Here is a 27,641-nt window from a genome sequence, read left to right as displayed (position 1 = left end):
CTGTGAGAAATCTTAAAAACCAAAAGAGGTCAAAGAAGGGAAGGAAAAAAAACACCAGACTAATTACTTAAGTAAAGTAAAAGCAACATCTTCTTACATGACCTAATCATCGTGTGTGCATGTGCGTGTTTAACCCTTTGATACACAACATGGGTCAGAAGTGACCGGGATCAGTTTTTATTTTTTGTATCTTTGCAGTGAATGAATTTCATCATTCAGTATTTCAGGGATTCCCCAATTAACTTGTTTTTGATCATCACAAATCCTTATTTAAATGTGTCCTTTGTTTCTTTTGGAATAAAAATATTTTTTGTATCATTACCCTTCTAATGCACAACCTGGGTCAAAACTGAACCGTATTCATTACCTGTGTTATTTTATTTAATAAAATAAGAGTGTTTCTTTGCTATATTTTTGAATTAAATGTATTTAATATTCTAAGTATTCATTAAATATCTTGTTTTTGATTACGACAAATCAGTATTTTCCTTTTTCCTTTCTTACTTTATTAACAAAATAATTTTGTATTTCTATATCACTTTTAAACACATATACAGTAAGTATTCACTAGGGAACACCTACCATTCATTTCACACAGCTGCTTTTGCACATCTGATGCATGTAAGTCTTATTTTACGATCCATTACTAGTGAGAAAGAGAAATGTGTACAGTACTAACTAGCTGTTAGCTAGCTAGCTTCTTTTCTGGCTAGCTAACTATAGCTAGATCAACAAATTAAAACTTGAAATATAACAGTGTATACTTAATAGACTGATTGATATGCATTTGAAAATATGCTTTTGATTTTATTTATCCAGAGTGTTAGTACGGCTGGTCAATCAGTTCAGATTTATGGTTGACATGTTCATAAAGATGCTGGATGAGGAAACTGAGGAGGAAAATGAGGAGGCAATTCTTGGTCTTGATTCTGAGTCTGAAATCTCTGGTGCTGAGGACCTAGAGTTTGTTCTACAGGATCAAGCTGGAGTTGTGGGTGTGTCTTGGAATCCAGCTCTCCTAAATGGAGAAGGCTCCCTTGATACATTCACGGCAAATCTTTGATGTCTCAGAGGACTCCTCTTTTATGTCATCACATGGGCCTTCTCCTAAATAAAGAAGAAACAATAAGTAGATTTGAAACAAACACGTTACAGCAGCTGTGGTCCTCTGAATGTGTGATGGAAAGTGGACCCCTGGCGGTTAGAGAGGGAAACGGTCGCAGAGAGCTTAACGCGCTGCCGAGCAGGGAGGCGGCAACCGACTGTCACCCAGAGAGAGTAGAGGTTAGCTGTTTGTTCTGGTCGGAGGAAGAACATCAAGGAGATCCAGACAACAACAACAACAACAACAACAACAACAACAATGGATAGCGAGAACAAGAGGAGGCTGAGGGAGAGGTTTGGCCTGAGGAAGGACATCTTCAAGGAGTTCCTGGCGGAGTTTCTGGGGATATTTGTCCTGATAGTGAGTACCTCCCTCTGCACCTGTCACCCAGCTCCCACCGCCGCTCTGAGGCTGGGAACCACTATGCTAATAAGGTGTCAAACCGGGTCTCCCGGGGGCTCCGACTGCTGTCTCTCATATGTCTCTATTAGCAGAAATAAGTCTCTCTTTGATGGGCTCACATGTCAGAGAGCTGCAGGAAATCATAACAAGATGTGACTCGTCTTTACTCCTCATCCAAAAGTGAACTGTTAAACCAGAACTGGGTGGTTGTAAATGCATTAAGTCATTTCCTCTCAGTTGAGCTCATTAGAGGAATAAGAGTAAGCAAAAATAATCCTCAGAGCAGTGTCTTTGTTTTTTTCCTCTGTTTTCTTGTGAGAGATGTCTCTGTTTCACAGTTATTGGGTTTCCATGATCCCCACCTGCCACATCAGAGGAGGGATGCAGCCCTTTTTACTCTTGGATGACTGCTCTCATCTCTAAATTGCTTCTTCCTTTTTACCTAATAAATGGGGGGATTAATTATTTTTCAAGTTGGACAAATTGTCTGTGGCAGTCAGAGGCTGTTGCTGGACAAGAGGGCTAGTGTTAATGGTGGGTATAATTGGAATAATTAAAAACAATGGCTCTTTCCTCCTCAATCCTTTGTGTTTTTTTTTTTCTTTTTCTTTTTGTCTGTGTCCCAGCTCTTTGGATGTGGTTCAGTGGCCCAGGCGGTGCTCAGTAAAGGGGCTCTCGGGGAGCCCTTGACCATCCACATAGGCTTCACTCTGGGAGTCATGATGGCCGTCTTCATGGCAGGAGGAGTGTCAGGTAACAGTCGAGTGATCACAAAATATCCACATCTTAGTTCAGAGGCAACTGTCTATACGTGTCATTGTCATTCAAGCATTGAAATAAAATTTGAAAAATGCCTTTTTCTGTCAGACCACACATCATTAAACCCAACACACGTTTAGTTCACACTTATAATGAATAGAATACAGAGTAATAAAGAAGCTATAAGGATGTTTGATATTTTTGCTTGACAGAAAAAAAGACCATTAAAACTGTTGCTCATTAATTTTCTGTTTATTCCACACACAAATAATAGACTAATTACTGCAGCTCTGTCTGCAAACTTTTAGACACTAGTGCTATTTTGTTGATAAGTTGGCTTCTGGTCAGTTCAGTAGTTTCCACAGCGCTCCCTGGTTCTGAGTGAAAGAAAAACAAGCACAGCTCACAGTCATTTAATATTTCAGGCAGCAGGAATTCGCTGCAGACACATGCTGATAACAGAGGTCCGTGTGCGTCTGTGTCGGAGATGCGATCTTTGGTCGTGGACGTCTGGCTCTCTCTGTGCTCGTACAGCACAACATCCCTTCTGTCCATGCAGGTTACTCTGTGTCACTGTTATTTTTGCCATCTTCTGGAATAAAAAAAATCAGCAGAAAAGAAAAGTATCATGCAGATTTTTATTTCGGGTCATTGGCATCATTGCATTAGCTTACTCATCTAGATAAAGTAATGGCCTGTGAAGAGCAGCGTAGACCTCTGTTATGGACAAACAATGTTACATAATGGGGAGCATTATGGTGCTGAAGGCAAGAGTCACTGATACTAATGGGAAAATTTAGTTTTTTATTGAAGAGTAAACAATTTATAGCTATTATTTAATTGATTGATTTGTAGTATAAGAGTGGTTGGTGTGTGTGTGTGTGTGTGTGTGTGTGTGTGTGTGTGTGTGTGTGTGTGTGTGTGTGTCTGTGTGTGTGTGTGTGTGTGTGTGTGTGTGTGTGTGTGTGTGTGTGTGTGTGTGTGTGTGTGTGTGTGTGTGTGTGCTTGTGTGGAGATATTGTATCCAAATGGGACTTTATCTGCGGCATTCCTCCAGGATTATGGTAAGAAGAGCCTGCTGCAGTTTGCCAGCAGTGATATGGATACGAGGGAAGAGTTGTTGAATGTCACAGTGCTTCTCATGTTGTCTGTCCATTAAACAGTAATTGAGGGATTCAGCCGACAAGAGTTACATTGTAGGGACTCCACAAGTTGTCTTTATGGTCATTTCCTTCATATTTGGGACGGGGAAATAATCATCGGAAACAGACAGATGATATCGTTTAAATGTTGGGATGTCTGATTGTATAATACCTGCTGGAAGGTATAGTTTGATATTTGGGAACATGGGGCAACTGCTACCTTGTGGTTTCACGGCAACAAAATCCACCCACCAGCACATTTAGCTCACTAATTAACATTTTATGTATTTTCTTTTTTATCTGTGCACAAACCAAAGTGTAAAATCGACTGTTTTACGAGGGTGGTGTGTCAGACTTTTTCTTTCCGTTGGGCAGTTACCAGGCAACTGCAATAAATGCAAATGTTACTGGTCCCAGGCAAGAAATGGTACAGCAGATAAAAATGCCAAATTGTTGTTTCAGCACTTCAGATCTTGGATGGATAGATAGCTGGATGATGTGGCCAAAAATGATATTAAAAAAAGATTGTCATATCAGTTGATGTTGATACTTATCACAATAAATGTAACGTTATTTTTTCGGTTAAATTTGAAGAAGGATTTTTGCTCCTGAGTGAAGGTGGTGGTTTTAAACTCTTGTATTAGCAGAGACAAACACTTGATAAACAGCAAAATATTTGTACAAATATGTGTTTTACCTCCTCACTTTGCTTGCACAATGAATAAGCATTATATAGATGTATATTGAACCTTTGTAATATTGCTATTGATGAAAATTATATTACGATAACTATTGGTATTGTTTTACTGCCCAATTGTCACCTCTGGACAGGTTAGCCTTTTCCATCAGTTTTCTTAAAGCCTAAGCTAACTTTATAACCATATATTTAACAGACAAATATGAGAATGATGTTAATCTTCTCATAAAAGAAAGATGGCAAATAAGACGCATCAGATTTTAACTAATCAGTTCCATGATGGCATGGTTCTTTCTGTATATGTTTTAGTGCATCAGATGATTGAGGGGCTAATGTGGTTTGTCTTTGAGACTAGAAAATTATTCACGAGGAATATGAGTTTGAAGGAAACAACCGTCACATGCTTTTGTTGTTGTTTGTCACGTTTTGGTCTTTTATTCTGACCCACGTTCCAATGGAACTTGTGCGAGATGTTTAATGAGAGGAGTTGTAAAGCTTCAGAGGAATAGTAGAAAAAGCCTGAGGACACGGAGGGTAATATATGGAGAGCTTTTGCTGCATGACTGGGCCATTCAGCCCCGGGGTCCACAGCTCAGTGGGAAGCTTCTGTCCAACGACATCTCTGAAGATGATCATAGGTATTGGACTAATGAGCTTTACTGGGGCATGGGTCTCTGGAGAGGAGGGGGGTCAGGTGTGACAAGCCTGGCTTTCTAGGCTCGCCTGGCAGGATGGCCCCATAGGAGAAGAAAACACAATTGTTTTCACTTTGTAGTCTCAGATTTTAGATGACAGTGTTCCGTAAGTGTGACACATCATGGTCACTCTAATGACCTGCAGTCTACGTGTGCCTTAAGCAGATTCAAGCAGATTATGTCAGATGCAATTCAAATAGGCAGGTCTGGCTGGTTGTCGTGGACGGTGTTTGTGAACAGGACGGGGAGATTAACAATGGGCGCATGGCTGATACCCCCAGTGGTGTGACCACAGTGAGGTCAAAGCCAAGATCCCAGAGTGTTAAATAAATGACCCCACACTACCACCCCCGCCCAGAAACAATTGGCTGGAATGTGTCCACACACGCCTCTTTAAGACAATGTAGAATATAGGAAAACAGGCCGACTCTGAGGGCCCAAAAACCCAGTGCCCTTTGTCTTGAAATTCATGGAGATGTTTGACTGAATGAACATCTGAGGGTTTGAATTTAAGCACCAAATGATCAGCCTGTCACTGAGTGTGTAATCCACTGAACTCCACTTATATTGACTGTAAAAAAAAAAAACTTGGCTAAGTAATTCGAATGAGCTTGGACACAGATGTTTCAACTTTTTTTCTTTGTCAACTGATTCAGTTAATCAAGAATCAGCAGCTCTATTGACATCATTGAACACATCTGGGGGTCTTGTTGAGGACCACTGCGTTCATGACAAGATGGTGTAGATCAAGCTTTTTGTTACTTGTGTCCATCTGTTTCCTCGCATTGTTGTAGGAGGCCACGTGAACCCTGCAGTCTCTCTGGCCATGGTGATCCTGGGGAAGCTGCCACTGAAGAAGTTCCCTGTGTACCTGGTGGCTCAGTTCCTGGGTGCTTTCGCTGGCTCCTGTGCCGTCTATGGGTTGTACTATGGTAGGTGTGAATGAACTGTCTCACAAAGCAGGATATCCAGGTCAGGATCCAGATAATCTAGTAAACCTGCTTATGAATTTACCCAATATTTGAATACTGGTTTTTTTTAATGATTTGTTAACACACAAAAAAGCTTTTTAGTAATAAAAGGAATAAACAGTTGTTTATTTTTCTTGTATGTTCTTTTCCTCAGATGCTTTGATGGACTTTAGCGACGGAGAATTACTTGTTACTGGTGCCAATGCCACAGCCAACATCTTTGCATCTTATCCTGCCAAACATCTCTCCATCCTAAATGGGTTTGTGGATCAGGTAGGGGCTTAAGACTTGTTTTTATTTTATATTTATACAATTTATACACTTTAAACAAACTGCCTGACGACATGAGAGTATTTTTCTTTTCTCGTTTTGAATCTTATATTCAGCATTGGAGCGTTTTTACCCCTTTTTGCAGAATTATTGATGTCAGTGGGATGGCAGAATTTTTCCATCCTGATTCTTTGTATGTGGAAGTCACTGGAGCGTACAGAGATGCATGTGAGCCTATATACAGTCTACGATGTGAGCGTGCATTTTGTGCATTCATGAATGAATCTAAGCATAAATGGACACAGTTGTTTGCTGATGTATGAACAATTCTGCTCCGATGCTGAGAATAACCACCATCTGCATGAGTGTACATGTCAGTTAGTGTATTAGTGAAGGCAGTGAGGATATTAAAGGTCTAATCTGTTTTTTCTCTTTCTTTTTTTGTTGATAATATACATTTTAGGTACATTAAGTTTGTGTTATAAGTTTCCCAAGTGATTCTATTTTTGAAAAGCCATTATTTCTGCATGTTTACAAGCATTACCGATGTAAACAAGGCAGCTACACCATTAGAAACATTAATAATTAACTCTAAGAGTAACGGTCATCTCACCCAGGAGTGATTTTTTTTATGGAGCTATATAGAAACACTGCTTTATCCAGACAGAAACCAGGGTAAAGGGGAAGCCTCATAATAGGCTTAGACCAAATAACAGGGCAGAGGTGTTTTCATGCTAATATCCTGATGCTTTTGTTTTTAAGGTCATCGCAACTGCTGCTCTGGTCCTGTGCATCCTGGCCATCACTGACAAGAAGAACATTGGTGCCCCAAAAGGCATGGAGCCTCTGTGCATCGGCTTGGCCATCCTGGGCATCGGAGTGGCCATGGGACTGAACTCCGGCTATCCCATCAACCCAGCCCGAGACCTCGGCCCACGGTTCTTCACGGCTGTGGCCGGCTGGGGCATGGATGTGTTCAGGTAATTTGCAATGATGATGCAGTGACAAAAAGGTTCCTGATATCATTTTTAAAGTACAGTGTTTAAAATGTGCGATTATAAACCCTACATTTTTTATATCCAGAGCTATGTTGGGATTATTATCAGAAAGAAAAATAAAAGAAACTTTTTTTCCAAGCTGCTTCACTGAGAAAGTAACTGGTCCATTAACTATTGCTGCTCTTATACTCTCACCAGTTCCTGAGACACTGTCGATGTGTGATGTAAGAAAACTCCAAGTTTAATCAAGTGGCTGCACTTTCCTTTCCCACATGAAGCGTTTGTAGCTCCATCTCTGTTCTCCTGACAAACAGAATGAATATTTCAAAGACCATGCATGTATTCACTGCATTTTGAAAAAGGGCTCTGGGATTTAAGTGAACAGGGAGAGATTCCATGCACATAAATATGAAATATTCAGCGCTTCATTATTGAAATGGCACAATGGTGTGTTCTGCTTTCTCGCTTTGATCCTTTCATTCTCCCCTAGTCTTCATAGTTGTTCCGATTGTATTTATGCTCAAAATTTATCATATATTGATTAGACTTTAAAGGATAGAATATTATTCTTATATGAATATACAAATATCTAAATAGAGCTTTTAAGCTCTTTAAAACCATAATTTGAGTTATTCATTTTGGACAGAAATTAATTTACCATCTTTAACCATCTAGAAACTTGGTTGAGGTTTTGACCCCTATGGAGCAGTACTTTGTTTGTATCAATTACTTTATCAGGCAGCACTGTTAGGGCCTATTAATGCTCAACATTAGTATATGGATATGGACTGAGCCTATGTCTGTACTCTGCGTTCATTTGTGTAGCATTATTATGTAAATAATGAAATGTGGCAACACATCTTAACTAACTGTTAAAGTTATCATCCTGCAAATTTAGCTGTGCTGACACTGCTCTCAGTAAAAGCTAAAGCGACTGATAAAGTTGGCTAGCTAGCTCATGCTAACGTGTCATATAAATCAATGCATCATACAACGAGAATGAATTGATGCAGCATAATTAGCCTATATTGTGTCTATGGCAACCAGTCACAATCAACGTGGTATATGTCTGATCACTGTTTGAGCCGATGCATAGGATCCTCTCTTATATCCTCCTATAGAGTGCAAGCACACACATGAGTACCAGCAATAGGATGCTGACTATAGTTCCCTTCATGGCCACCGCTGTCATTAATAACACCTTTCTGAATGTTACAGATGATAACTTTAAATAAAATCAAAAAGCGATAGCGTCACTTAAAAAAGCTGCCACTCTAATGTAAACAAATTGCTTCATTTGAGATACTGTCTGCACGTTGCAGACAAAAGAGCAGACCCTGTCTCACTTTCACGTTGGACTTTGTCAAGAGTGCAAACAAAGCTGTCACTCTCGGTTACATAAACTCAGTGGCTCACAACAGAACATTTTAAATGCCATACTTATACAGGATACCTCTAAAAACATATATAGGCTAGATAAGCAAACTTGTTTTATCCCTCTATTAACTGTGCAATGCTAAAATATCGTTCTTCAATCATTTTTTGTAGCATCTTGATTTGAGGCTTTTCATTTTCACAAATGGTGAAAGCTTCCTTGAAAGTGGAAACCTGGTTGAAACAGATGCTTCTGGTTACGAAGTGATGAAGTTTATTTGTTTATTTGTGCCAAGTCAGAGGCTCTTTCCTCAAAACCCAGGTTACATCTCATCCACTCTGGCACCTCTGCATTGCGTTGATAACCTATGTACTCTGCCAGTGAGACACTGTGGCCTTCCCTTCTTCAAGACCATGTTTTTAGATTTTTGCAGTGTTTCTTGTGCTTTTCACCCACATTCCCAGACAAAGTCTGTGTTGTCAATTTCACAGAAGCACAGCCTCAGAGATTGCAGCCTTTTTGGTTCAATGTTAGCTCTGAGTAGCCTAATTTCTTTAGCCTTACTGGCATCTGATCCAGCAAAATTCCAGCTGAAAATATTCACTTTTTGTGTCAGCGATACTTTTATTTTAGGCCATGGTTTTTCTGCTTTACTCAGCAAATCAAAGCCTCTTTTAAACACGTGTTGCCTGTCTAAAGCTTCAGTACAGTATAGTACAGACACATTGAACTAAGTAATGTAGTAAGGGCTAAATCTGTTCTAAGAGCAGGTGAGAAGTGCACAGTACGTGCTAGTGAGGGTGTTAGGAGAGGAGGCACTCTCTGAAGAGATGAGTCTCTGAGAGATTATTAAAGGTAGAGAATTACGTCCCTACTTGATGGCTTTTATAGCTTGTTCCACCATTGAGAACAGTGGAGGTTTTTTGCTGATTGAAGACTCCACATTCTAGACCAGTGATTCTCAACTGGTTGGGTCGCGGACCCGTTTTCAGTACAAAGCTTGAAGTACTCAAAAGCTTGAAGTACTCAAAAGCCACTTCTGGCAAGAATGAGTGTTATAATATTTGCCTGGGCAAAAAATCCTGTGCTTTTATTTTGAAGGGGATTTTTTATGCAGGGAGTGCCTTCTATTCACACTCCTTAACAGTATTTGGCGTTAATGCCTTGTAATGCTAATAGACAACCGCCATTTCACAGCATAGAAGAACACCCGCAAAGTATTCTCAGCTAAAGCTACATAATTTCAGTAGTTGGTTCATGTATATGTTGTATTACTTTGTGTCCTTAAGATGCACTTTTTGGTTTTTAAGTAAAATGCAGCTAATTGGGTGTAAAAGGGAATATTTCCCTCTCTAGCATCGCCACCTGCTGGTCGTTTTGGTTTATCATTAAACTTGTTTTTTTGTGTTGGCATACTGTGATATTCTGAACTATCTCAGGTTCAAACTGCACCATCTTTTCATTAAATAAATTTGAGAAGTTGAAAATGTTCCCCGATTCGGGTCGTGGCTTGTCATTAAGGGGTGATGGTGGGTCCCGAAGCCAGACCAGTTGAGAACCACTGTTCTAGACGGTCTGTAAGGGTTTCACTGTGCCTGAAGGAAGGCCGACCAGAAGGGCATTGCAATAGTTGAGGCTGGACATACCCATGGCCTGTAACAAGAATTGGGTTAGGTAGAAGGCCTTCTTATGTTGCCAAGCAGCATGAGCAGGAGATGAATACAGCATGGTCAGAGAAGCATAGATCACAGGGTCTCAGTATTATCTGGTTTGATCCAAGTCTCAGTCAGCACCAGCAGTTCAAGAGACAGCTGGTTAGCATAGGCAGGAAGTAATTCGGCTTTATTAACTGCAGACTGGCAGCTCCACAACCCATCAAGGAAGTAGGCACATGTGGGTGGAACGTTGCAAGGACCGGCGCATAGCCAGATTCCTTTGCCTTCTGGCATAGTAATACTGTGTTTATTTCAGCCAACATGTATGGAGTGGAGGCACATAACTAAGTTTTACTTACTTTCGTACTTGTATGCTCACGATGGTGGACTAGCTTGGTGGACTCCCACACGTGAATTAGCTGTCCTTACCCAAGTAGGTCTTCACACAAGGAGGGCGACACTCGGGCTGGCGCTTAAGCTGACATTCAGCGGCAATTTCTCTGATAAAGAACGAGATTTATTGAACACGTGTCAGGGTTGATTGCATACAGATGAGTATGCCCTCTGGTTTAGCAACTCAAAAGGGTTGTTTATGGTGGCCTGAGATTGTTCATGCTTCCTTGCTGCACCAATTCTCGCCAACATCTGGCCAAAACTTGCACTAACAATGCACAATTAATGTGTTTTGAAGTCGCAGCAAGGACACAGAATACAGGAATACATGTGAATGAGTTTAATAGGAGGTAGCACTTAAATTACAACTGCAGCCAGAACAAGTCCTGGATGAATTCTTGAGTTGTCTTAAGTGGTTGTAGGCAGTCGAATGGCTCACTGTGGCATAGACGTAGTTTCTGATAAACCACAGCTTTAACTATCACCAGATGGCTCATATGCCCATAAAATATATAGCAATATTGCTTTAATGCACATATAAGCTCTTGATACCATCACTGCCAACTGTAATATCATGCATAAAGTATGTGCTAAATCTGGTATAATCTTTTACATTTACGATTTAAACATAGCAGCTAGAAATGCACAGATCTTTTTAGGACAGAGTGTGAAGGGTGGCACTTGGCTCCATACAATGTCCACGTGGTATCAATGTGACCCACTGTCTCTCAGCCTGCTCATTTTAGCTGTGGCCATAGATTAAAGTCTATAATCCTGCTGCCTCCCTCCTGTAGTCTACTTCCTGGATGCCTACAACAGAGCAAGATGACCTGCTCAGACGCTTGTTTGCTCTCAAGCCTGCGCATCAGCTCTGTTAAGTGAAGCCCTTTCACCTGCAGTTGAGGCTCCGACCAGCCACATCGACCAGCACGATTCTAATCTCCCTCCGGCTAAGTAAAACAATCTGTCTGAGGTCAGCCAGAGCCAGAATGAGGACACATGCAGTAGATGTGACACACAGAGCTCCTTAAGACTTTACTGTAATCTGGGATAACTGCATATATAACTCACCTCAGGTAGGATGATACAAACCTAAATATATAGATTATTTAGACAGTATATATTATTAATTATAAAAGAGAACTGCAGCAATTTAACAATATCATATTGGGGTCGACTGCTGGTGGCCAGAGACATTATATTTTCAGGTTGTCCATCCGTCCATCCTTCTCTTTCTTGTGAACAAGATATCACAAGAACACCTGTAAGGATTTTCTTCAAGTTTGGTACAAACATTTCCTCGGACTTAAGGATGAGCTGATTTTCTCATACTGATTTTGGTGGTCAAAGGTCAAGGTCACAGTGACCTCACAAAACACATTTTTTGCCTTGTGAATGTGATATCTCAGGAACTCCTCCGGGGAATTTCTTCATATTTGGTACAAACGTTTACTGGGACTCAAAGTTGAATTGATTAGAATTTGGTTGTCAAAGGTCAAGGTCACTGGGACCTCACAAAATCTGTTTTGCCTCGTGAATGTTAAGAACGCCTCGAGAGAATCCTTTCAAATTTGGCACAAATGTTTACTTGGGCTCACAGATAATTTATGGACAGAAGAGATTTGGGTGGTTAAAGGTCAAAACACGTTTTTTCCTCTTGAAAATGATATCTGAAGTATGTCTTTAGAGAATTTCTTCAAAGTTGTCATATGGACTCAAAGATTAACTGATTAGATTACAGTGGTCAAAGGTCAAAGGTCATGGTGACCTCAAATGAGTCTGGGAAATAATGCATGGAGACTGAATCTGCACTTTTTGGCGGAGGCATTGTACTGCAGTGAAGTAATTCTAGTTGTGTATAGTATTAGTCAAGCTACGCTTACTACACTTCCTCAACTGAAACTAAATAGTATCTTTCATTGCTACCATATCAGAATAACCATAATTAAGACTTTCCAATTTGATAATAGAGTTCATTTCAATAAAATAATTATGACTATAAAACATTTCTGATATATCTCACATGGCACAAAATAATACCTGTGTCGGTACAGGCAGAAGGCAATTTGTTCATTTGTATGAGGGTGGGGGGGGTGGATGGTACCGATGATGGTCACACCACCAACAGAAGCATAGAAAGAGAACATTTGCATTTAAGAGGGAGAGCGAGACAAAGAGCGCTTTCCTCCTGTTCTTTTCGATACCATTCAGTTCCAACTTTTTAAACTATACTGCAGATCCCACAGTTTAGTAAGCAGCATTAACTGTAGGATGTTCACCTGCACACACAAATTCTCCGTCTGCACACACAGCCCCCTCTCTGGCTGAGAGGGGATGGGTGGTAGGGTCTTTACGGCCATTTTGGTTTAAAGAGGATGACATCCCCCCTCACCCCCCTACAAATCCACTACTGAGTACATTAGTGTGAAAACCAAACCATCATGTATGCCTTGTGTCAGCCAAAGTCTTCTATACTCTTTAAATAAATGGGTAGTTTGACATTTTGCGGATAATTAATGCACTCAAGAGGTGCAGATCGGTGGATCTTATTACCTCTGGACAGTTTCCTGTCTTTGTCCTAAACTAAGCTACCATGCAAACCTGAGAGTGCTAACATTCATCTCATATATCCTAAAGCAAGAAAGTGAACAGGTGGATTTCCCAAGATGTTGGGATCTAATCCTTTAAACTCAGATTTAAAGGACATATTGTTATATTCTCCATGCATAGTCATTTTCAGTGGTGGCGTTCCAAATTAAGGCACAAGAAGATTTTAAAGGTTTGATTAATGCAGGACATTTGTCTAAATAAAATAAAAAACTACATTTTTAAATTGTATTTTGACATCATTATTTGCATGTGTCCTCCCTGCAGAGCTGGAGGCTGCTGGTGGTGGATCCCTGTGGTTGGGCCCATGGTTGGCGGAGCAGTCGGAGCCGGCATTTACTTTCTCTTCATTGAGTTGCACCACCAAGAGCCGGAAAAACTGGAGGAGACCAACATGCAGGACAAATATGAAATGATAACCATGAGTTAAAAAAAAATTCCTCTAGATCACAGGTTTTTTTTACATTTCTACCTTACATTCACAGCTGATTGTTTAATACAAGGCATGCATGTGACTCCACGATGTCAGTCATTTCTATAATATGCATGAATGGAGTCTTTTCCTAGGAGGTCTGGGCTGTTTATAGGTTTGAGGGTTTCTTTAATCAAAGTATTGAACTTGCTTACAAAATATATTTTAATTAGACGTCATGTTTAGTTCCTTGATGTTTTAAGTTTCCTCTGTTTTATATCGTATACACAGTATTCTTTATTTTCTCCTTTTTCCTAACTGGGAATCATTTCCTCATGTTAGAAATATTTGCCAAGCTTCTGTACAGCTTTTTTATATACTACTGTCTACCTGACAACCAGGGGCATTAAAAGCATGTAGCACTTAGGAAAACAATTGATTTAATGTGGGAATGTAATCATTTTATTTTTAGCCAGTGTTAAAGTAATGTGTGTTATGTAGTGTGTGTGATTTCTTTCTTCTGTTTCTCTTCATCCTTTACATGTGCGTAAAGAGGGAGTGATTGATTGCTTTATCAGCATAACACATTTATGTAGAAAATCCAGCCTTAAAAGATTACACTGGTGTCGCTCACGTTTTCAGTCATTTCCATAATGCTGTGACACACAATCCTTCATCATGTTGCTGGATTACAGATTTATAAGACGCTTGATATCAAAGAGCCATAACTCAACACAAGATAAGTGTCTGCTAAGTCTGGCAATGCAAGACTGCAAACACTGTTTATAATTGTTTACATCAAAACCTCAGATGGGGTCGGTCTGGTTCGAAGATCAGCGTTGAAAATTCACGGACGACGTTACGAGTATTACAAAAGGAACAATATAGGCTACACATGTCAAATGGAGTCGTCAAAACACAGTTTTCTTCCTGTATTAACTGTGCACTTGTGATTTGTAATGCTTCTTTCCTGTGAACCAGAGAAATGTGAAATTGCGAAGACAATCATGAGGTGAACAGGCTGTATGATTTATAGCCCAACCTGTAATAGTGGATAACATGCTGTGAGCACCACTGTCAGACAATATGATGCATGTAGATATATAGTATTCTGATGTTAGTGTGGATATATGTTGTCGATTACACAGGCATCTATATATTTGATATTATATTGTAATGGGTTGAATATTGTGCAACAGCACAGTGTGAACACTTATTTGGCAACTCGACAATCACATAGATTTGTATTTAATTTGCTTATTTTTCTTTTGTGAAAGAGAAACTGTTGTGAGAGAAGTCAATTAATGTGAGTGTCCATTTGACTTCAAACCCTTTATGTGGCCTACATTTGAGTCAGAGTCATTACAATGTGCATGTTTGAAAAGATGTTTAAGATTGTTTGATTGAATCTTGCTTTTTTATATGTTGCTTATTTTCTCTCCCTGTCCGACACTTTTCTGTTTGTGCTTCTCTCAGGAAGGAAGCAAAACAGGAAGTATTTTAACCTTTTCACTATGTTGTATTTTCTTTTATGACTTATTATTAAGGTGTATCATATATTGAATAAAAATTGTGTTTTGTTCACACTTGTTATGTATATTTTCTAAAAACTACAAATAATCAGAAGTTTAGCTAAATATATCAGTGTGACAGTATGGGAAAGCTACCCCTCCCATTTTGTTCATACAAATTAAATGTCAAAAGTAAAAATAAATTATAATCACTAATAAACTGATTGTTCTTCCTGTTAGAAAATACTCATTTGACATGTATTTGTCCAAAGCCAGAATTACTTTGAAATCACCTCCAGTGATAGTGAATGGATTTTGTGGAAAATATTGTCAGGAAATATTGTTCTAAGAGAAAATCAGGCCTTTTCACAGAAGACAGTTTGATCTGTCACAAAAGGAAAAGCACAAGTATAAAATTTCAAATTAACTCACATTTGTAGACTAGTGTGCATGAGGCACGTTGTAAAGTTGACCGGGACACTTGAATCGAACACAGCCATCATTAAAGTGATTTTATTTTCAGTTTACACTCGAATCTGGAAAGAATATGAAAGACAAATGATTCTTTAAATGATGTTGATGTCTTACTCTCATGATGTCCTAGGTCACCTTTGGGGACTTTAACATTAATTTCCTGGAGACTAAGCATAATCCTAACCACTATTTGCCTAACCCTATAATCCAAAGGCAAAAGCTTTGTCCTAAACTGGACGAGACATCCCCAATTGACTGACATATATCCCCCAAATGTAGCTTTGTTGTTATAGTCAAGCATTGATTCTACATATAAAATCTTCAGTCATATCAGTCAAGTCCAGAGTCACCCCAGTAGGTCAATGCACGGCCATGAATCATCAATGGGATTAAAGCAGTGATACATTAAAATTTAAAAGAAGACAAGTGGAAGAGCTTACATAACTTTTCACAGTTCAGTGGTTTCAGGGCTCTTCCCACAGAGCGCATCCTTTCTTTGACTTAAATAGTATCTGCTTCACATTAATGATGGATGACACGAGCTACGAGTTTTCTGTCTTTATTCTGTTTTCCTCTAGACATGATTTATAGTATTCTAGTTTGAGAGCACTGTCGTATTTGTATGCATTTTTCCTTAAGATGAGTCACTGGCTATCAAAATACTGTGTTTGACCATACACACACACACACACACACACACACACACACACACACACACACACACACACACACACACACACACACACACACACACACACACACACAGTACTTGGAAAAGCAAAGGTTCCTCATGTTTGCTTTTCAGAACTGTTCACCTACAGATGTGTCATCACACATTAGACAAACTGTGACTTTAACTCTTTGGCTGCTGAACTGAATTGAGCCTGTACAGAAAGTCGTGTGTTTACAGTGTGAAATGTTATTCGGTTCATGGTAAATGTAACCTGAGCCTGAACTATGAAAACAATGTGTCTGCATGTGTTTATATGTGTGAATACTGAGCTGATTTACTGTCTTTTGCTTATACATCGTATAATAAAAATATAGTTATTCACCAATGCCAGTTCAAGTATTAATGTGTATATGTATCAGGGCTGGGAAATGAAACATTATCAAGAATTATCGCAATATCATCAATAGTTCAAAAGTTCAATGCATTGTGTAAACACAGTGTGGAACATAACTGGTCCACCTCATAGTTGTAAAAAACCACAACCGTCATCCAGGAGGAAAAATCAGTCTTTAAACTCAACAGAAATAATAATGTGATATTTATGATGGTGATTTTCGATATGGACTGATATGAGTTTGAGTCTGAGAAATCTCCTGGCTTATTTAAAAACAGAAAGAAATACTGTATAAGAAAAACAAGACATGACAATGACACCAAAAATATAATAGACTTATAAAGTTTGATGTGACAAGTCGGAAACAAATGCCTAATCTAAACATCCAGCATTCTTTGAGCTACATTCACTTTTATTCGAATTTTACCCTCTGTACATTGAAAGACATACAAAATAAATATCCAGAACATTGAGAATTGTAACTTTAAGTCTTTAATATTCATTAAAGATTTATTTGTAACTTAATATCAGCAAATTTAGAGAGACCAAATATAGATTTTTTTGTTTTAAACAATGATGTGGATTGTGATTTGTCTCAGTATCTCAGTCTCTCTGTGACCACTGTGTGATCATTAACCACGTGTGTGTACTGTGCTTACTCACTCCATATAACCTGAAACAAGCTGATACTTTAGAACACTCCAGTGTAAAGGTGATAGTACATGTAACCAGTCACAAATCATTGATTTTACTGAATCCTACCACATGAGAATGATCCACTTCTAAATCTTCAATCGTGGATTTACTCATTCATGTTTGTCCACAGACTTTATTTTAGCCTTTAACTGAGGGATCATTGATTTTGTAATTCATGTGTAAAGGCAGTTTCAGATAAAAATACTTGTAAGTGGGCCGTGTACTGACGGAAGGATCTAGGGTCATTTCAACCTCTCAGCCATTATCAGCACATTGTACCACCCCCCCCTCCCCGTTCATAACTCTGCTCTTTCGCAACGTGTTCGATCTACACAGCTCGGCCAATCAGGACGAGACCCAATCCTCCTGATCCATAAACCAACACTGCTGCTGTCCTCTCTCCCTCTGTACAGTACAGTACAATGTGTTTCCCGCACGCAGGACAGAGATGAGACGTCTCTGAAACAGCCTCTTCTCCCACAGACAGAAGGATCTCAGACTCTAAGTTATCTGCATTTCTCCCCCAGCTACAGGTTTAAGTCGGAGCTCCTCACCTGTGAGAGGAGCGGTGGTACAAAGGAAGTAGAGAAGTGTCTGTGGGGCGTCATGTCTGTGCTTAATATCCTCTGCTGTTTGCTGTTGACCTATCACATCAGTGAAGGGAAGAAAATCAAAGGGAACAGAGCAGGTGAGTGATGTTTAAAATCATCCCAAACAGGGGTGTTCAAGACAATTGCTTCTTTTTATCAATTAATCAATAAATATAAAATATATCAAATAAACGGATCAAAGCTACAAATGAACAGACAACACAGGAGACGGATGGATCCCTGATAGTTTGGATACTTTTATGCTACACATGGTGATGGATCTGGATTATTGATTTTATTTCAATATTAGACAAACCTGGAAAAATGTAACACATCCTGAATATAATTGTAGCCATTTCAATCAGTTTTCCTTAACAATGATGCAAATAATGAGTGAATTCATTCATGATAAACTCCTGGTGACGCAGCTTTCACACATGTTGCCAAACTGCAGTTGGAAAATTGGGCCTTTGACCTCTTAAAACGTGGTTTTTACAGCCAGATTTCATCCCATCACATGTAATTGTGTTTGGTTGTAAGTGGATGTTAACTTTGGGTTCTTCTGTTTTATCTTGTTTTTAACATCTATTTGAAGTATTTTAATTTAAATCCAACACTGGAATCCACTAACGACACAAGGCTTTGTGCGGGAGTAAGAAGCTGTAGCCACATTTCTCCATATCCGTTCTGTTGTGAAAAAACCTAGTTGCTGAAAATCTTGTGGGCCTGAACGGTTATAGCTCTGATGTGTTTAGGTTTTTGTCTTTTAAGTTTCTTACAGATACACTTTGTTTTAAAAAAAATTGAAATTATCCCCAAAATTTCATTCAAAAATGTATGAAAATGCAAAAATGCTGATTTAGGCTGAGAACAGCTCTTCAGTCACAGCCTGCAAACATTTATTTTTTTACATTTGGCACTGTGCTGTGGTGGTTACAGAGCACGACTGATAAAGAGCACTTTTTTAATTAGAGTGTTTATGCTCTATAATGACTTATAATGAGTCAGGCCGTTTTCATGTGCTCTCCATGTTCATGTGGATAAACAGTCATAACAGGGAGGAGACGTTTATTTAACGGAGACACTTAAGATGAATGATGGAGCGATAATTACTGTCATTAGTTTTACAGTTGAGATGTTTTCATAGGCTTCATCTCAACAACCAGAGCTCATCCGGTGACAACTCTGTCACTGATCAGCCCTGGGTTTCTGGTCTTATTAAAATTCAAATGTGAGAATAATAAATATGCTGGACAGAAATCGATGGCGAATGATAAAGGAAATGTAATGATCATTTCTTTGGAGCAGGATCTATAATGTTTGACAGTGAGACTTGGGAGGTTTCTGCAGCGGTTTCAACATTTTAAGAGAGGAGGGATTATTCAAGAACTTACGAGAGGAGTCTGGCAAAGATTCACTTGTTTGTGATATGTGTGTGAATCTGCCAAAGAGGTCTGCATGACCCGGGAACACAGCAAAGTGCCTCTGAGTTAGTGTTAGTGACCCTATATTGGAAATGACGGTTTGATTTCTCCCTATTTACTCTCAGATAATCAGATCAATACACAAGTTAAAACCATTTCTTAGCTCTCGAATGGACAAACAAATAGAGATTTCAGCACGATCTGTCATCAGTCAATATTTGCAAAGCACTTTTCATACAAACAATGCAACTCAAAGGGCTTTAATAAAACCAATAAAACCAATACAAATTATACCCCGACCAATCTCCACCCCATCACTGCACAGAGTAAGACAATATTAACAGGAACTGAGGAAACATTATCATAAATCTAATTATTTCAAACGAGGAAACACAAGAGATAACATGATAATATAATATAATATAATATAATAATAACATACTAAAAGAAATGAAAAAGGCTAACGATTCATAAACTTCATAAAACGCTGGATAAATGTGTAAGAGTCAAATCATGAGGTATTATAGTGAAAACTATTTCAAGTAAGCAAATAGCAAAGGTAAAGAAATAATCTAATAATTAAATAAAATTGAATAAGAGGACGTATCTGTAAAACAATGTAAGGTGTTTAAATAGAGAGATAATTAAATAAAAAGAGTGACTAAAAAGAGAGGTAAAAAGAGAGAAAATTATGAAGGTAAAATAATGAAATGATAAAAGAGATTTGAAAAGGAGACAGATAAAATACTAAAAGAGGAATAAGTCAAACCAGAGATAAAAAGTCGCGTATTAAAGTGAAAATTATTCAGAGACAGTAAATAAGTAAGTAAATTATTGAATAGATAATTAAAATAGAATAAAACGACACATCTGTAAAATTATCTAAGATGTATGAATAAATAAAGAGACAATTACACAAAATTCAATTGAAAGGTCTTGAGTTTGTTTTTTAAAAACTTCAGACACCTGAAGAATAACCAGAAAACATCTGTGCTTGCAGTGGACACAGAGCGGAGCACGGTCCTGAAGGGGATGGAGCCTTTTGTCAGCAGCTCGCTCTTCGGGCTGTTTTTAGAAGGTGAGGACACCTGCACACTGGACCCTCTGCAGCTGCACACTCTCACCTCCTGTGGCTTCAACAGCAGTAATCCCCTCATCATCATCACTCACGGGTGGTCGGTAAGGTCAACTCCCGCTCTCCTCACGCTTCGCCGACTTCAACCACTGCATACAAAACATGGAGCTCACCGCGTAGAAGTAATCTCTTGCACTTCAGCCCCTCTGCAAACAGAGGTGGGCGCTCTCAGATTAGGAGCATACACTAAAAACAGCTCGGTGGGCCTCATCTCCACGACTGACGGTTCAGTCACTGAGAAGTGACACTGGACTGTTTTTAAAATGTGGAGCTCGGCAACAAGAGAGAGAACATGTTCAAAATACTGAAATAATGACATACACAGACATATTCTGAAATACCTGCAAATAATTGACTGAATCAGATTCTTTCCAAAATGTGACTTTTTAGATGGATGGATGGATGGATGGATGGATGGATGAGTGGGATTGATGGATGGATGGGTTGGATGAGTGAGTGGTATAAATGGATGAGTGGTATATAATAGATGGATGGATGGATGAGCGATAGATATAATGGATGGATGGATGAATGGTATATATAATGGGTGGATGAGTGGTATAGATGGATGAGTGGTATATAATAGATGGATAGAGGAGTTGTATATGTAATGGATGGATGTATGGATGGATGAGGGGTATATATAATGGATGGATGGATGGATGGATGAGTGGTGTATGACAAACGGATGGATGTTATAATGAGTAGAAACCCTTTGATAAGACACACATCTCTAAGCAGCAGTTTCCCCTCAGCTGGATGGGATGATGGAGAGCTGGGTGCTCAGGTTAGCCACAGCCCTGAAGACCAATCTGAAAGACGTCAACGTGGTGATCACCGACTGGTTGTCCCTGGCTCACCAGCACTACCCCACTGCAGCCCAGAGCACCCGCACTGTGGGAAAAGACATAGCTCACCTGCTGCACTCACTTCAGGTCAGGGGGGGGGGGGGGGATTTCAGTTTGATTCTGAAGAAACACTATTGAACAACATGAATGTAGTGCAGTTGCCAAGACTATGTCAAATATCTGTCCAATACAGGAAGAGTACCAGTACCCAGTAAGAAAAGCTCATTTGATTGGCTACAGCCTTGGCGCTCACATCTCTGGATTTGCAGGAAGTTACCTGGACGGTCCGGACAAGATTGGAAGAATCACTGGCGAGTTTTTCCAGAGCAGGAATGCAGTTGTGTTGCGCTAGCTTACGTCTTTCGTGCCAAGAACCTAATTTGCAAAAGGATAATGCACTTTTTTATTCCGTATTCTAAAACAAACCAATGTTTCATGTTGAATATTGTTGTTTTTTCCAGGTCTGGATCCAGCAGGGCCACTGTTTGAAGGCATGTCTCCCTCAGACAGACTCTCCCCAGATGACGCTGAATTTGTGGACGCCATCCACACCTTCACCCAGGAACGTATGGGCCTCAGTGTGGGCATCAAACAAGCGGTGGCCCATTATGACTTTTACCCTAACGGAGGAGACTTCCAACCAGGATGCGACCTGCAAAGCATTTACGAGCACATAACCCAGTACGGGCTTATGGGTACGATAAAGAACACACTGGGACACCTTAGAAAATATATGTAGTATATGTCGACTGGGGAATGTGTATAAAACCACATAGAACCAAGATGTCACACAGAAAAAAACATCCTGCTCTAGTCATTGCAGTAATGGTGACAATTTTAAAAGTAAGGTCAGAGAAAAAGCTAGGATATTTACAAAATGTTTATCCTCTGGGAACCATGAACATGCCAAAAGATTATGACAATCCACTCATTGGGTTTCCCTGGCATCATGGTGATGCATTAAAAGACCAGCTTCAAAGTGCCACCTTTGCACTAAAGCTGAATGAATAATTTGAGGAGTCCATCCTCTGGGGAGAATGAATGTGCTCAGTAAGTTTCAGGAATTCATTTCATGATATTCTACCCATGTGGATTTTGATATTTCTTGTATGAAAAATGTTTTACCCAAACATCACAACTCAACCTCTGGGAACCATGAAGAAAACTCAAAGGGTTCCTGACTTATCTACATTGTCATCCACCATCAGGGTCCTCGCTTTAAAGGGATAGTTCACCCAAAACTGAAAATGCTGTCATTATCTAGTCACCACTATGCCGATGGAGGGGTGGGTGAAGTGTTTGAGTCCACAAAACATTTTTTGAGTTTCAGGGGCAAACAGTGTTGCAGCCAAATCCAATACAATTGAAGTAAATGGTGAGTCCTTCAAACGCGAAAAAAACAAGAGAACAAAACACAACATGCCTTCATACTGCTCCTGTGGTGGCATTCAAGGGTCCGTACGCCCCTACATTCAAATTCCACTCTAAACGAGGTAATTTACACCATGTTTTTATCCTAAATGTCTGCTGTGATCCTCCTCCGGAGCCAACTCAAAAACGTCACCTACCCCTCCATCGGCGTAGTGCCGAGTAGATGATGAGTGCATTTTCGTTTTTGGGTGAACTATCCCTTTAAATAACCTTCAGTACAGGAGTGGACTCTTTTTCGTCCATTATTCTTGTTTATTTTGCGCTTTGTTGGAGGATTTTTTTGTGAGATTGAAGGGAGTTATTTTTTCTTTCAGGAGTCAGACCATTCCGCTTTCCTGCATCTGAGCAATGTGTTGTGCAGCCTAACTCTCTGGTTTGCCTCCTCCTCTGCTCTGTCATAATATTTTTTTTTGTCTTAATAGCTCTTGTCACCTCAAAACCCTGCTTTAGAAGCCATATCTTGGGCACCGGTTCATCTTTTGCTTGTTGACAGTTTCTAGTGCAGCGTCGAAGCAGATGCATTTAATTTCCTCTAAGCGGCTGTGGGATTTATGGTGCTTCACAATCCAAAACCCATTCACATCATGTGTGACAGTGACAGCCACATTAAAGCGTCTGTCATCCCCGGGAGCTAATTAGCAACATGTGGCCTCCTCCGCTCCGTCCATCGCTCCGAGCTGAGCTGCCTCCAGGCTACAGGAGAAAAGAGCAGGACAGTGTCACACTTAATGAGACTCTTTTAGGAGCCATGACGGAGGGACAGTCTGATCAACGTCAGCATTTGGTGTGGAATTGATCTGTCAAAGGGTGTTTTCAAAAACTCTTTTATAAACCTCCACCATATGTTTGTTTCCTCCCAAAGGTTTCGAGCAGACAGTGAAATGTGCTCATGAACGCTCCGTCCATCTATTCATTGACTCCCTGCAGAACAAAGACAAGCAGAGCACGGCCTACAGCTGCACCAATGAGAACGCTTTCGACCACGGTGCGTGTCTGGACTGCCGGAAGAATCGCTGCAACACACTGGGCTACGGTATCAAGAAGGTTCCCAGTGCAAGACAGAAGAGGCTCTACCTGAAGACACGCCCTCGGATGCCTTACAAACGTATGTGGTTCTTCCTCGTGATCTCAACCAAACAGCCTCAAGATACATTTCTATACAGATCTCTAATCTCCAAACAGTTCTGCATGTCTGTCTTGAAAAATCAAGGCCCAACAGTCCCCTCATGAAACCATTTTTAAATTCACTGGATGCGGATATTTCTTTGGATCTACACCAAATGCCAACACTCATTTGATCATTTATATGATTTATAAATAACATGCCTGATTTAACAAGAAGCACAATTCCTTTATGAGAAATCATTGAAAATGTTGAGAAAAACCCTGCAAAGAAAGTGGGAAAAAAAAGATCTGGAGCCACCCTGTCAGCCGGGTCTGGACTCAAATTGAATGGATTCTTCCTTGGATCATGCATCACCCCTCCACAAAATTTCATGGAAATGGGTTGAGTAGTATTTTGCATAATATTTGTTAATATTCCACTACTTAAATTTGAGATACTTAAATTGACCTTATTTGTTAGTGGCCATGTCTATTTTCTGCTACTTTATACTTTGACATCACCAATTTGAAAACTTAAGTTATTAAGTTAATATATATTAATGTGTTGTAGGTTAAGATAATAGTTTGTTGATCCTTGGGTCAGTTCATAAACCAGCCATACACTAAGTCAGTAAAATGAGCCCCACTTTTACCAGCTTCACAAAATATGATCTTTACTTGTAATAGATTACTTCTACTCTTTAATGTGGCTAATTTTACTTAAGTTACAGGTCTGGGTACTTCTCCTTTGGGGAACAGAGATAAAAAGAGGGAAAACAAGACATAGATTACAATTTGAAAAGAAGCCACATAAATATACATCATATTTGGCATTGTTGTTTATAGCACAAGTATTTAAAAGGGTATATCAATTCAAAGGGACTCTATTTGCATTATTATATGATGAGATATGACATGGTTGCTTTGGATGGATAATGCATCAATTATTACTAATCATCAAAATGGAATTGACTCACATTCTCACATTATCACCAGTTGTAATCTGACAGAAAGTAAACATTGTGCTGGATGACTTGTCTTCATCTCCTCCTCCTCCTCTGCTTCTATTTGTCCTCTGAAGTCTATCATTACCAGTTCAGGATCCAGTTTGTCAACCACATGGAGAAGATGGAGCCCTCTCTCACCATCTCCCTCACCGGAACGCAGGAGGAGAGTGGAAACCTCCTCATCTCCTTGTGAGTACCGTACCGACCTCCCATCGGGCTTACATTGCATCACATCGATGCTCAGTGAACCCTGAACCCTCTGATACATGCAATATGCAGCTGGGCTCTCAACGCCGTAGTGGGAAAAAAAGAAAGCAAGTTGAGGGGACCAGCTGACACACATGGAAACAACTCGAGCCCCTGCATGAAAGAGAACTGTAAATGGGGACGATGGAGTGAATTATTTACTTGAGACACTATTCACTAACAAGTGTGTGATCCCTCGTGTTCTGTGTATCAAAGAGTGTGAGCAGAGGAAATCTCAAGTGCTGCTCTGCTGCAGACCTCACAACAGAGGGTCTTTGCTTTGTTGTAAAGAAACATGACAGCCTTTTGCAGGATGCTCTCTGCTATAAACATCTCTTTCTCTCTTCACTTTCCACTAAAGCACTGAAAAGATCACGGGAAATAAGACGTACACCTTCCTGATCACCCTGGACCGAGACTTGGGTGATCTGATGCTGCTCAGATTGCACTGGGAGAAACCGGCCCTGTGGAAGAACGTGTGGAGCCGGGTGCAGACCATCATGCCCTGGGGCGGCCGGGAGGGAAAACCGCTGCTGACCGTGAAAAAGATCAGCATCAAATCTGGCGAGACGCAAAAGAGGTACTCCATCTTACACATAAAAGTCCTCGAGTAAAAGTCACGTATATTACGGAACGTGAATGTATATGTCGTCACTTGACCTTGAAATACTTTGGCTGCATCTCAAAAAATCCAGAATCATTGACTTAACATAAAAAGTCATGGCAAGCTCACAAGGGATGAAAAAGTTTTTATGTTATTTTACAGTGTAACATTAGGACGTAAATAGCATTTTAAATGTAACCTGCTGGTAGTTTAGGGCATCAGCTTCTTCTTTTTGCAAAGTGCAGAGAGAGATGTTGCACAACCCTCCAACAAAATACAACACACCGTGCTTTATTACACAATGTTGTCAGGTTGTTGGACTAACGGTGGTGGTATGGACGGTCGTTTCCAGTTTACTTGTATGTAACCAAACAAGTATTCAGACGACTCACAAGGATTACAAACACCCAAATGCAAACAACATTACGAGTATATTTTCAAATACTTAAAGTTAGAAACTAATTTGAGGGGATGCTTGTTTAGTATAAATCATATTGTATCATAATCATTTAGATGGAGATCATGTTTTTGAATTGAAAATCCTACAACTTAATAAATGTGGGCTAGAACATAAAAGACTATATTACTACTATAACATGTATGTATTGGTACAATATAACAGAAATAGTTTCTAATAATGATAAAAATAATAATAAATTATAAAAATAAAAAAATCTAAAAACTGTACTGTGAATACACTGCACTGTAGGATAGAAGGACACATGAGAAGTCAAGCATAATTATTTTATTTTCAGAGGATTGTTAATACTTGAGTATTATAATTTAATGTAATGCATAATTAAATGTTCCAGTATCAATGTAAAAAACCTTCCACATCGACACTATTGAAGACTTGTAACGCCCCCTAGTGGATTGTTCCCTAATCACAGGACCCAACATTGCTTTTGTTTTCCAGAACCTCTTTCTGTGCCATGACAGACAACGAGCAGCATGTCGAGTTGTCACAAGATAAAGTGTTTGTGCGCTGCACAGACGAGAAGCCAAGACAGCGCAGAAGAAAGCTCAACCAGTAGATCTGTGTGGGTTCGTCCGAGAAGTTCCACAGACTCAAGATCTCTAATGTCCCACCAGGTCACAACGGGATGACATTCTGCTAATTTTATTTTCTGAAAGATGTGGCACTAAACTAATGTTACACATAGTGTTACTGAGGATAGAAAGCACACTAGCAACTTTTGTAAACTGTGTTTACAATTTACAGGAGCATGATGTTTGAGTATATGATGTAATTTTTAGAGTACAGCTTGTGATCTGCTGAGATTTACATCTCTGTCCACAAACAAATGTCTTCAACAGTTGAACCTTTGCCAATTTAAATATTAACCAGACAGTGAACAGAGTCAGAAGTTCAACGGCCTCTTGATGACTTTCATTCCAAAGAGTGTACATGTATTTTTTTTAAAGCGTCTAATGTTCTATGTAAAATGATCAATCTCATAATTTAAAAACAAACACAAGTCTTGCCAATAACTTTATATGAATATATTGTTACTCAAATCCAAACCAAAGCAATAAATCTACACTTCTTTTCTTTTCTATCTGGTGGTTTGATCTTTTTCTCCTCATCTGTGAAGGTGGATCTTATTTACACACTGACAAACGGATTCAGAACCAGAATGTGCGAGATAGCTGAGAGGACAAAAAACAAGAACTTGTGAACGGCAGTGTTGAGTTAATGTTAAACAAATAATAAAAATTACTAAAGCTGAATGAAAACATAGCTAAAAAGATTTGACAGCTGGAGAAATCTGTCAAAGCTCAGTCAGTAAACACAGAATTAGGGCAGGAACATCCAAATAGAGGCAATTCTGAGTATTTAGCGAGTGGTGGCTCCAGAGGGCACAGTTCAGAGTGAAGGCAATTAAACTCAGGTTTAATCACAGGGACAGTAAACGTGAGCTCGTGTCAGACATCCTGTCCGACTCCATGAGGAGATCCAAATGCTGCAGGATCCGACCAATCACCACCTCTGTTACTGTCTTTATACTGAGAAGAAAAAAAA

The 27,641-nt window shown here is 39.5% G+C and overlaps 2 protein-coding genes across 2 annotated transcripts; both read left to right on the top strand.

The window, feature by feature from the left end:
- Positions 1 to 1,238: 1,238 nt before the first annotated feature.
- Positions 1,239 to 14,932, top strand: aqp9b (aquaporin 9b). Its single transcript, XM_034581469.1, has 6 exons — positions 1,239 to 1,465; positions 2,134 to 2,260; positions 5,595 to 5,732; positions 5,926 to 6,044; positions 6,804 to 7,021; positions 13,337 to 14,932. Exons 1-6 carry the CDS (start codon positions 1,364 to 1,366, stop codon positions 13,497 to 13,499), a joined length of 867 nt encoding a protein of 288 aa, XP_034437360.1. The 5' UTR covers positions 1,239 to 1,363; the 3' UTR covers positions 13,500 to 14,932.
- Positions 14,933 to 17,611: 2,679 nt separating this feature from the next.
- lipca (lipase, hepatic a) lies at positions 17,612 to 27,177 on the top strand. The gene is made up of 9 exons (XM_034577214.1): positions 17,612 to 17,917; positions 20,244 to 20,422; positions 21,134 to 21,313; positions 21,420 to 21,537; positions 21,688 to 21,921; positions 23,520 to 23,762; positions 24,843 to 24,957; positions 25,376 to 25,594; positions 26,535 to 27,177. Exons 1-9 carry the CDS (start codon positions 17,836 to 17,838, stop codon positions 26,650 to 26,652), a joined length of 1,488 nt encoding a protein of 495 aa, XP_034433105.1. The 5' UTR covers positions 17,612 to 17,835; the 3' UTR covers positions 26,653 to 27,177.
- The last annotated feature ends 464 nt before the right edge of the window (positions 27,178 to 27,641 follow it).

This window comes from Hippoglossus hippoglossus, chromosome 3, assembly GCF_009819705.1.
Source record: "Hippoglossus hippoglossus isolate fHipHip1 chromosome 3, fHipHip1.pri, whole genome shotgun sequence".
Classification (NCBI taxonomy): Eukaryota; Metazoa; Chordata; class Actinopteri; order Pleuronectiformes; family Pleuronectidae; genus Hippoglossus; species Hippoglossus hippoglossus.
The sequence above is the reverse complement of the archived record's forward strand: the minus strand, read 5'-3'. Positions and strand labels throughout refer to the sequence as shown.